This window comes from Lepisma saccharinum (assembly GCF_977018435.1).
Source record: "Lepisma saccharinum chromosome 12 unlocalized genomic scaffold, izLepSacc3.1 SUPER_12_unloc_1, whole genome shotgun sequence".
Lineage (NCBI taxonomy): Eukaryota > Metazoa > Arthropoda > Insecta > Zygentoma > Lepismatidae > Lepisma > Lepisma saccharinum.
The window spans coordinates 10267560-10279316 of NW_028142891.1; the positions used below are offsets into that span (position 1 = coordinate 10267560).

Sequence of the window (11757 nt, forward strand, 5' to 3'; positions counted from 1 at the left end):
CCGTGTTAGTGGAGGGGAGGGAATTGGGGTTAAAGGTCGTGAATTTATTGGATTTGCCGTGATTGCAGTTGCTAACTCTATGATTTGGTCGAGGGAGGAATCTAGGTGTTCGTGCAACGCTATCTGTGACGTATTCATAAACGAAGGTTCGTCGTGCTGACCAAAGAACAAATGAAACTATGGGTATACAGTTATTTATGTCATTAATATATCGCTGGTCAAATAAGTATAAGCAAGTGTTCTCATTCCTGTGTGAATGATGCTTGAATACATGTTATGCAGAAGAACTAGATTTTTGTTGAAAAAGGGGGGGCTCGGCATAAAAGAAAAAGAGGGGTTGTTGTCCATAGGGTAATACACATAATTGTCACTGGGTCTGACGCATCTTAAGCGTACTGTGGGAGTATGAGTTGGAATTACTAAAAATTTACTTTAAAAATGCTCCCAAAGTGGGAGGGAGGGGGGGGAGAATAATTTAATGTAAAGCAATTCGTACAGGAGGGTACTTAATTGCAACAAGGGCCTGAAGCACCTCCACCATGTTGTAAGCCCGTTTTCCTGGGCTCTGAGAGGTCACAGGGAAGTTTCATTTAAACATTTAGGTAGAGCTTAATAATGTTTGATGGCTGAACCTGCTCCGTAGGAGGGTAGAGATATGGAAAGTTGGTGAAAAGGTTATTCACGCTTGTTCATACCTGGTAGATGTGTGTGTTGTCTTGTCCTAATGCTTCTCGCAGACCGAATCGTGACAGTTCCAAGGTTCTATCCAGCGACCCTCAGTTCACCAAGCCAAGCGATCCCTTGCGCCTTGTAGCATGCTAGGCAGCGGTAACTCCGTGTTCCATCGTCGTAGTTAGCAGTGTAACGTGTTGTAATCGGACTAGTTATCCATGTAGCGTCGATGAGTGTCAGAATCAAAAAGAGAGCGAGCTCCGGGTAGGAGCTTGCTTTTATCATTCTAGGCGTCGAAAAGTTGTTAAACCTTTCAAACGCGGTAGATCCTGTTTAGATCCACGCGTTTGCCTTTCCAGTTCCTGGTTTTTACGGAAGTTACAAGCTAGCGCATTCTTGAGATCGCTCGCTGGTCGGACAAGTGCAGGAAATAAACAAGTGTGAATATTAACATGACGAGGTTTTCTCGGTCTAATGGTCTCCATATCTCTACAATATATTCTGAGATTTTTTCTTGTGTAGTTTTTTTACGGTATGTTATTTATATACCCCACCCCAATTTTTGTTTCGTGTTCATGGCGATGGTGGTACCCAGTGCGGCGACCCGTTCACCCAGCGATGCGTCTCTGCTCACGAACCTTTCGAAAGCTACATGTTCCAATTTTTTGTCTGCTTCGTGACGTGCGTCCAGATCCGTCTGCGTGGTGTTGTAGGCGATGTCGTGTTCTTTGCATGCGGCGTCCAACGGATTCACACCCTTGTCTCCTCTCTCCAATCTTTTCTCGAGTTTGGTACCCGGTCCGCAGTACTGGTAGCCAGGTAAATGCATCTCGAAAGGTAACTTGTTGATGATGTCGTTCACGAGTCCTTTTCCTTCGGCCACGTTCCAGAATTTCGGAGGCAGCGTGTTGATGATTTTGATCAGGTAACCTATGCCCTTGTCGTCGTTCACGATGAAGTTGGAAAGTTTCGTGCTGATCATGTCCACGATGCCAACCTTCTCGTTGTAGAAATTACGGTTGCCTGCATTCTCTTCGCCGGCTATCACCAACAATCGGTCCACGAGTTTCCTAACGTCGTCCACCCAAACGAATTCTTTGGGTAACGTGTTGTAGCGTTTGACGCCGCTGCCTGTTTTGACCTGGTTCCAAATCGGTTTGATGAGATTCCTGTACTTCTCGCCGCTGCTCGATTTCACCCTATTCTGCGAGGCGTCGTTGTTCTGGTACAAGGCATCCGTCATGATCAGAATTTCCTTGTAACTTTGGTAATCTTCGTCGGTGTAATCTTTCGGCTGCTTTTTGGCGACGAGTTCCCACAGTCCCACCGTACCCGGATACCTGTTCCAACTATCCTTGTCGCCTAAATTGACTTTAATGTCGTTGCCTTCGAAGGTCACCTTCGATTTCCCAATCTTCCACACCACACCGCCGCCTTCGCTGGTTTCCATGCTGGGATACAATCCGAACACTTCATCCTTGTCGAATTTCCCCGTGCTCAGGTAGTCTCGTGCCAAAGGTCCCAACTCGATTTTATCCGAAGACGTGCTGCCTATGGCTCGATGTCGTGCAGGTGCATCCTTCAGTTCGAACGGCGTCGAAGGAATGCTCGAAATGGGCGTGGGTACGGCGTAACTTTTAGCTGCGAGCGGTACGAGTTCGTTGATCAAATTTTTATTTTGTTCCGTGACACTTTTAATTTCTTTACCTAGACTGCTGATGGCATCGATCACGGGTTGATCCTGACGTTTCTTCTCTTCGTAGAATCCGCGATTCTCGGATTTCCAACCTTTGAAGCGTTTCGCGAGGTAATCGCGAAGCTTGAGATTTTCGTCTTCGATTTTTCGTTTCGTCATGACGTTATTTATACACGTCGTTTCTCACAACGTTGCAACGTTTAGAAAGTCGTTGATTTTGTTTCTGTATTTTCCGTCGTTGGGTTTCCTCGTCATGTCGATCGTCACAAATCCGAAATCGTCACCGTTCCAGCAAGTAGAGCAGCAGCGTTCCGAAAATTGATTGTAGTTCATGTCTCCGCCTACGTAGTCATCGTACGCGTGCTTGAGGTTGGTGTGATCTTGAGGAAACAAACATATGAAATTAGCGTTGTCGCGCACTAACTGTTTTGGAATTTTGGAAAACGTTTGAGCTAGGTAAAAACAATCCATTCCTTTGTGACGACCTTGCGTGAAAAAGTTGCGAATTTCATTTTGATTTTCCAGGATGGCGTCGTCGAACACAACAACTGAATTTTCACGACAATCGTCGAGTGGTTTTATTTCCGAGGCGAACGTTGCAATGTCCAGACCATCGTACAGTTTCATTAGTTGTTGGTATTTGGATTGCTCCAAACTTTTCGAGAACACGTACAGGTGCCTGTTCTTCCAATTTAACCAATTCGGTGCGAGGAGAAAATTGTCCACGAGCAGTGTCGTTTTCCCACACCCCGAAGGACCTACGATCAGACAGCGGATGCTGTCGGGAAGCAACTCGCCGTTCTTTTTTTTTCTCGTTTGACTTTCCGGATCCGGTAGACGCTTCACCACGTTCCACGTACTCACAAGATCACTTCGTCCGCGTCGATCCAACTCTTTTCTGGAAGTCCCAGCCATTTGACAAACAGTTTGTCACCTTTCCTACGCAATACTTTCTCGATGAGGTACGTGTCGGGGTGTTTTGTTTTAGAGAGTTCCTCTTCGTAAAATCTTCCTTTCAAAATCTCACCGCTACTATCTTTTATTATATACGTGTGTCGGTTTCCAGGTAAAACTCGAACCACCGTAAAGAGTTCTGTGCTCCAATTTTTTGTGAACCCCTTCTCGAAGGTGCGTTTGAATTTGCTGATCCTCACCTGGTCTCCAATTTTGTATTTAGCTTTTTTTGTCGTGGGTGTGTACTTTGGACAGTAAACTGTAGAAATTAAACGCTGCTCGTCAGACTTGGTAACGTCAACTGGCTTCATGCCTATCGTTCTGTGTACTGTATCATTATAGGTGTCGACGAGTTCCGGCAGGATGTCGACCCATTTGTAATTCCCCCGAAGCGTGAATCGTTTCCACATGTGTGTTTTCAAGGTTCGATTGAATCTTTCCACGATGCTGGCTTTGATGTGACTGAAGCTCGAATAATGTCGAATCTTGTGTTTTTGAATAAATTTTTGGAATACGGCGTTGTAAAATTCTTTACCGTTGTCCGTTTGCAGAAACCGTGGTCGTCTGCCACCGCTTTCGCGAAAAATTAATTTGAATGCTTCCGTGACGCACGTTCCCGTTTTCGCCTTCAAAGGTAGAGCCCATGCGAATTTCGAAAACGTGTCTATGACGGTGAGGAGGTACTTGTTGCCCTTGTTCAATTTATGTACGTTTTTCAAATTGCCGCTACTCATCTCCACGAGGTCACTTTGCCAGAGGTCGTCGATGCCCTTGGTTACCACAGCCAAACGTTCGTAGTTACGGCGTGCAGGTTTATGCAATTCTTCGACGATGGCTTGCCTAGACATTTTTTTTAGAGATTACGTTTCAAGAGAAGCACAAGCGTGATGGGATTCAAAGAGGGTGGCACTTCGCTCGTGTTTTGAATGATCAGCTTATCGCCGGCACTCACGTCGAAAACGGTGAGATCTTCGTCTTCGTGTATTTCATATATGTTGCGCGTTTCGTTCCAACGTGCCAGAGGAATGTTTCCTGCTTTCTGGACACCACGATTCGATATCAAGGTCATGGTGGGAACGCTAGCTTTTCTACCGTGAGACCAGTACGAAAATTCGTTTATCTGAATCGTGCCATCGAGGAGAAACTTGTAGTACGGATGATAAGGATGCAACATGTACAGTTTGTTACCTTCGACGAACGTGGAGATTCTCTGTTGATTGGGTATGCTGTTGATTTCGATGGCTTGCAGAGAATGCAGTTTAGCGAATTTAGTGTCGACGCCGAGCAGATTACTGTGAACTTGTCCGAGTTTATTTTCGATGGGCAGCAAATGCTCGATTATGGTATCCGTTACGGCAGAAAACGACGGTTTGATTTTCACTTCCACGTTCAACTGCTTGTAGTTTTCGTTGAGTTCTTGCAACTTGGCACCGACAGAAGCCAGCGTCGATTCCTGCGTGGATTCCAGCACTCCGACTTGATCTCTGATGTTGACGACGATGTTCTGAAGGTTCTCGACTTGATTCAATTTCGAGCTCTTCTCGGTAAGATCGTTCACGATGCTTCGCATCTCTGTAAACTGCGTGTGAAGGTCGGCGACGCTCTGCGAAGTGGGCAGCGTCGACACCAGCGAAGTAATTTCGTCTCGAATCTGTTCCACGTTCGCCGTTTCCGTTTCCAGTCGTTTCAGCATTCGAGATATGTTCCTTTTCAAAGCGTGCAATTCTTTGGAGGTGGGGAGATTGGCCACCCTACTCTCGAGATCGCTCAATGAACTTTTGATGTCGTTCGAATCGGATAGTGCCGTCACCGCCGTTTTCAATTTTTCCAAATCTTCGCTCGAAGGCACGCTCGTCCGTAACGATTCCAAGTCACCCTGTATGTTGTCCAGTACGTGATGAAAATGAGCAAGATTGGATTCGACGTTTAAATTTTCTAAATATTCGATTTTATGCTGAACCGTGCTCAACGTGTCTTGAATGCTCGTCAACGCTCTCGCTTCGGCGTGAATATTTTTAATTTCTTCGTTGATCAATTCCAAGGACGCCTGAAGCGTAGCGATGGTGGTTTGAATGTGTTCGAAATCTTGATAGGCCTCCAATTGAATTTTTATGTTCGCGACGCTTTTACCGATGACCTGCAGTTCGTCCGACGATGGTAGGTTCGTCATTGTATCTACCAAAGTCTGCAACTTGGATTTAATTTCTTCCAACGTGCTGGTGAATTCTTCTTGTAATTTGGAAACGACGACATGTAAGCGTTCTGCGTCTATATCGTTCACGACGGTTTGAAGTTCAGAGAAATTCTTTTCTATTGCGGAAGTTCGTTCTTCGATTTCGAGTTTCAGTTTTTCCAAATCTTCATTTTTCGATTGAAATTGCTGTAATTTGGCCAAATCATTTTGAAGCGAATCCACGCTCAACTGTATATTTTGAACGCTGTCGTAAGAAGGTACGTCGACATAATTTTTTATGAGCGTTTTCAGTTCGGAATCGATTTTCAGAATGGGGTCGAGACATTGCGTTTGGAGCGTAGCGATTTCCGACTCTAAACTTTTGTTTAAGGTCTCCTGCAAAGCAATCAAATCGGTCCTCAACTTCTTAACTCGAATGTCCAACATGAGAATCTCTTCTGCGTGGTCTACACGCTTGGTGTTGCCGAAAATGTCGTTAGGCATTTTTGGTTAACGGTTATTTATAATAGGATAGACGATTCGTAATTCTACAAAGAGAGGAATGAGTTTGTCGTAATCTCCGAGAAGTTCCATGTAAAGATAATCTCCTGCAGAAACATCGTACGTAATGTTAGAAAGCATCTTGTCGTGCTTGATTCGAAAAATATTCTTGCCGGTAGAAATTTTGATTTCGCCTGCGTTTTCCGGATTCACGGTGATTTGAAGTTTCCCGTCGATCGGAATTTCGTAAAAATGTAAATTGTTATTAAAAACATAAAACATCTTGCCCACATCGTCATTCAGTTTCGTCCAAATGCTGTTGAGATGAACAATCAGTAAACCATTGAGTTTAGATAATACGGAAGGTAAGAGGTTATTGGAATTTGGCGGTGCAGTCTCCATGTTGATCTGTTTGCGGAAGCCAAAAAGATTCATTGTCTTTGTTAGTTATTTAAGAATACGGTCAAAGTTTTTTTTTTTGTTTGCTTGCGTCACAATACAGGCACGCGCGCGCACGTGTGTGTGTGCGACACATTGTTCCCGAAAGAGGTTTACAAAAGTCACGATATATAAACATTTGGTCCCACAGTTGGAAAATTACGATAAGTTGCATTCAAAAGTTTCAAAATATCATATAGTAGAATTTTTGTAGAGTGGGTAGGCAACACCGACGAGCCTCAAATAATAATTCAAGACTCGTCGGTGTTGCCAATTCCTATTTGTAGGTTAGCTTAGCCAGTGAAAGATCATATAGTGGAATTTTCTTCGGATGGGTTGGCAAAACCCAAGCCTCAAACAAAACATCCAATAAAATTGCCAAATATAAAAAGAGGACAATAGACCCCCCCTCATAAAAGGCTACAGTAAACCCACAGTGTCGCCAACACTAGGCCCCCCAACAGTATTGCCAGACATAAAAAATACATAGACCCCTCAGGTTCTTTGATGAAAATTTACAGTGAAAAAACCCAGTAGGTTAACAACACTGTCAATCTACGGTAGTGTTGCCAGATGTAAACAGAGGGCAATAAACCCCCCTCATAAAAAGCTACAGTGCCCCCACAGTGTTGTCAACTCTGCCCCTCAAAATATACATCATAAAAAGCTACAACAAGCGCCACAATCTTGGTGATTTTTTTCGGGTAAGAGTTAACAACACTGCGCCATCAAGTGGAGATCATGCCTTACGAGAGAAATCCATTAAGGCGATCGAGCCCCACTTCCGGTTTGTGAACTCTCAAGCAAAATTGTCAGTTCCTTGCTTTTTAGGTTAGGTTAGACCAAAAACCTTGGTGATTTTTTCGAATAAAGCGTTGACAACACTGCGAGCCCCACCGAGCCCCAAATGTTGACTTGGTACCCGGACACTGGGTCTACTGTCATTCGACGCTGGGTGGGCGCTGGGGCCGCTTCCAACGTTAGAAAGGTTCCCGGATTTGAACCGGCTGGGGAACGCACCCCGGACCTTTTGCAGGGTGGTCAGACGCGTTACCGACTGAGCCACCGCGGGCACAAATGTTCGTGATTATAATCGAAATATGAGGGAGTTAAGTATGGATTTATAATTGTGAAAAATGGCACTTTCAAGCAGCTCATCTTACTGAATAAAATGCATTTGGCCTACACGAAATTAATTTTGATGTAAAATTGAAATGCAAATGTGCTTCATTTTCTGTTAACAAATCAAGGATCTTACTTTTTTTGAGTGAGGAAACGCGTATCTCATCCTGTTGTGCCTAAAACAGATTAATATTGACTGAAACTGTGTTCAATATCGCATGAAGTGATGGGAGTATATTTAAAATAATTAAGGGATTTAATCGCGAAGTCTTAATCTTGTATTCTCTATTGTTGGTAAGAATGTAATTCTAAAAAAATGCATTTTCAATTGTCAAGATTCAAAATAAACAGAGACTATAAAACAAACAGAATACAAATGAACGGAAAACTTTAGTATTTAATACAAGAATGGAAAATGTAATAATTGCATCAATGGAAAAAGGTTTGTAAAATTGAAAATTATATGTAAAAATAACAAAAATATGTAAAATGTGTGCCAAATGTAAGTATGTAAAATAAATATAGCCCTTCTCGATTCGATTTCCGAGATTCGAAAAGATAATAGAGAATGATTGATTGATTGATTTAGTTTATTTCACTTCGCGTTTTGTGCCTCTTGGCTATTTGGCGAAGATGGGGATGAGGGATGAAATGATGAAATTGATGAATGGACATTTACAAACAACCAAGCCCGAGCGGGATACGAACCCGGGACCCCTAGCGTCGCAGCGCGATCTGCTAACCACTCGGCCACGGGGTCCGGCATAATACAGAATGACATTGATTTTAGCATCATATGTAGATATGTATTTCCATGTAAATCCGTTCCCTTAAAGTATGAAAGTCTTTAGTTTGTGAAGTGAAATATCAATATCACAATAATTTGATTGAACGTTATGAATCACGATTAAGCTACTTGAGGAAACTTCGAGAAATACGAAGATAAGTAATTTTTGTCGCAATTCCCTGCAATGATATATCTCTCTATTCGTACATTTCTTATTTTACGCCGCATTTTTGTCTCCCTAGACAAATCGTGACGATGAAAATGAACGGTGATTAGATTAAATTGATGAATGGAAACTTACAAAAGAACATCCATGTATACACTGGGACTCGAACTCGGAAACGTCGGTGGGGAGAATGTGAATGTGAGTCAACCACTGAAGACGCTCACTTACAAAAGTCGCTTGCAATTTCTGCTGCAGAGGAAACAAAAGTGAAAACATATTAGATGCTGGCTGAAGGAAGTTTCAGATCATAATGCCCCTCATAACATTTAATCTTTTCCCCGCAAATATAACTAGTGCTTATTTTAAATGAAAATAGTTTTCACTGACTTTGTATGAGAACTGTTAGACCTTTAGTCTATATTATTTTTTAGCCAGTGGTATCGATTAGGGGGTCGTAGGGGACAGTTGCCCTCCCCACCTTTTGTCACTTTTGCCTCTGCACTATGCTAAACCTTATCTACCAAGGGAAAGTAAACTGTCGTTACCCCACCCCTCTGTTTTCGAACCCCGTCGCCGCCCCTGATTTTAGCGGGTTTAAAGTAAGAATATTTTCATTTCAGAACAGTGCTATTAACATAACATTTTTACTCCTGAAGGCAAGAAATGGAGCGTGTTGTGATTTTATATATTGCAATATCAAAGAGAGTGGATAAAGATAATTTTCAGGGTTTATTATCAGTACTGCTTTTTCGAAGTCATAAATAGTGCTTGGGAAGGAATGAAGATTAATTTTCCCCCAAAATACTCTCGCAATAATAATACTAAGGAAACATGCAAACCAGCAATATTAAAATAGCAAGACTGCCCCTTTTTACATTTGTACGTTTATATCCGTGGACAGTATCAAAGGTCATATAATTATTTTCAGGGACACGTTCCTAGCTTCAGAAAATGTTATCTACAGCAACAATTTGAATATATCCCTTGGTAACACAAACTTTTAACGTGATAAATGTTTCTCTGAATTATACCTTGTTTTGTTTGATTCTGTAGATCTTTTTATTTATGCCAAAATCTTTCTCCATGGATCAATCCAATAATCAAAGTAATATTACAATGAACATGTACGAACTATTTTTAGCAGTGTAAGCATTGTTCAGAGCAATAATTATTCACATCTTCTGCTCAATTCTAAGTGGCAGTTATTCAATTACAACCTGATCATATACAATGTAACAAATCCTTGAATTGAAAAATATTACTTACATTACATACTTGGATGGCAATCAGTGATATTTTTTATCAATTATCCAATAACTAAAGTAGTGTTTTAATAAACACGTATTGTAAACACTGTAAGCATTGTTGAGCGCAGTAATTATACACATATTCATCTCAATTGTAAATGGTAATTATCAAAATACAACCTGATCATAAAACTACATGAAATAAATCCTTGAAATGAAAAAAAAAATACTTACATTACATATTTGAATGTCAGTCAATGGCACTTTTCTTCTCCATTATTATAAGTTGAGAGTTGATTAGAATTTATAACAGAACATCTACACACGCTTTAATTACCAACACATTTTTCTCAGTCATCAACACTTAACATTTTTCTCTCCCCCCTGTTACCATTTAGAAACACCAGTATGTCTACATTGCTGGGTTTAAGTCTATTTCTTCTTTCTGAAATTATCTGTCCAGCTTTTGAAAACACTCTCTCAGAAGCCACTGATGTCGCTGGGATGCTTAGATATTTGGTAGCAAGTTTGTACAGATGAGGCAGTGATTCCTTATGTCTCTTCCAAAATAGTCCAGGACAACTTATCCGTCTTTGGTAGGGCTTGTCAAAGTACTGTTGAACCATGACACTTGCACCTGCAGCAGGTTCTGTTAAGTTTTCCAGTTGGGTTACTTTAGAATCCAAAAAGTTCCACAGGTCCAAAGTTTCCGAAGCTGTTTCTATTTCAGGTGAAGATTCTTCAATCTGCTCCACAATTCCATCTTCACTAAATATTGTGTTGAGCTCTTCGGTCAGTCCTTCAATAGCAAGATTTAAATTTGTTTCGCTGCTGAATGCTGCTTTCTTGAATCGAGGGTCCAGTAAGGCAGAACGTGCTATAGTCTTTACTTCTTCTACCTTTCCGAGCCTGATGTTGATTTGTTCAACTAAACTATCTTTTAGTTTTTCCCCCACGTTTGTTTTTGTGTTAGTGTGGTTAGTTTGATGGAGCATGCCATTAACCAGGGGTATTATCTTAGATATTGTGGGATAGTTTTCCGCAGAAACTTCTCTGGTCATTATTTCTAACGGTTTGAGCAGCTGAACACATTCCATGATGATCTCCCACTGATCAGAATTTAAAGGAGAAGGACTTCGAGGCAATGACCCCAAAGCAGCAGAAAGTGGTTCTTTAATTTCTATGAGTCTCTCCATCATAATTAAACTTGAGTTCCATCTGGTTGGAACGTCTTGTTTCACTTTAAGTTCCTTACATCCTAACTGGAATTGTAGAAGTCTTAACTTGTCGGCAGCTACAACACTGGATTTAAAATGAGCCACTATAGAGCGGCAATTCTTCAAGATATTTTTCAGATCTTCACTACTTACAATAGCACGTTCTACAGCTAAATTCAATCTGTGAGCTACGCAATAGATATTTTCAATGTTCAGTTTCCTAACAGCCGCGGTAATATTGGAACCTCCGTCCGTTACAATCACAGTCTTTGATGTCTTTGATATGCCACTCATTCAAAACTAATAGGATTTGTTGAGCTAAATATTCACTTGTGTGACTCTCATTAAGTTGTTTCGTTGTAAGCACAAAATACTCCAATTTGCCTTGATTTTCATTAAAATGGTGTGCAGTTACTGTAATGAAGGAGACTGTATTCCTTGAAGTCCAAATGTCTGTTGTAATGGAAACAAATGAAGTTTGGTGCAGCGAGTTCTGAATTTTTCTCTTTGTAGTTTCGTATAGTGATGGAAGAATATTGGTAGCAAGTTTCTTCCTGCTAGGCAAATTATATCTTGGCTCTAATTCTTCAATTAACTTTCTGAACCCCTCGTCTTCTACAATGGAAAGTGTCTGAAGATCTTTTGCTACCATTTCACCCAAAAGAGAATCGATTTTCTTGATTTTCGCTTGTGAAAGATCGACCTTCCTCCCTTGGAAGCACATTTGAATTTGTCTTGTTGTTCTGTGGGAAATACTGAGGGATGGCTGAAGCGTGGGCTGGCT

General features: G+C 41.5%; 1 protein-coding gene across 1 annotated transcript; it reads right to left on the reverse strand.

Moving 5' to 3' along the window:
• Window positions 1–10106: 10106 nt before the first annotated feature.
• Window positions 10107–11267, reverse strand: LOC145982170 (zinc finger BED domain-containing protein 4-like). Its single transcript, XM_083115737.1, has one exon. The coding sequence runs from the start codon at window positions 11265–11267 to the stop codon at window positions 10107–10109; it is 1161 nt and encodes a 386-aa protein (XP_082971863.1).
• Window positions 11268–11757: the final 490 nt, after the last annotated feature.

What these genes read in the sequence shown, in the direction of transcription:
- LOC145982170 (XM_083115737.1), bottom strand. Translation starts at nt 11,267, where the DNA reads ATGAGTGGCATATCAAAGACATCAAAGACTGTGATTGTAACGGACGGA.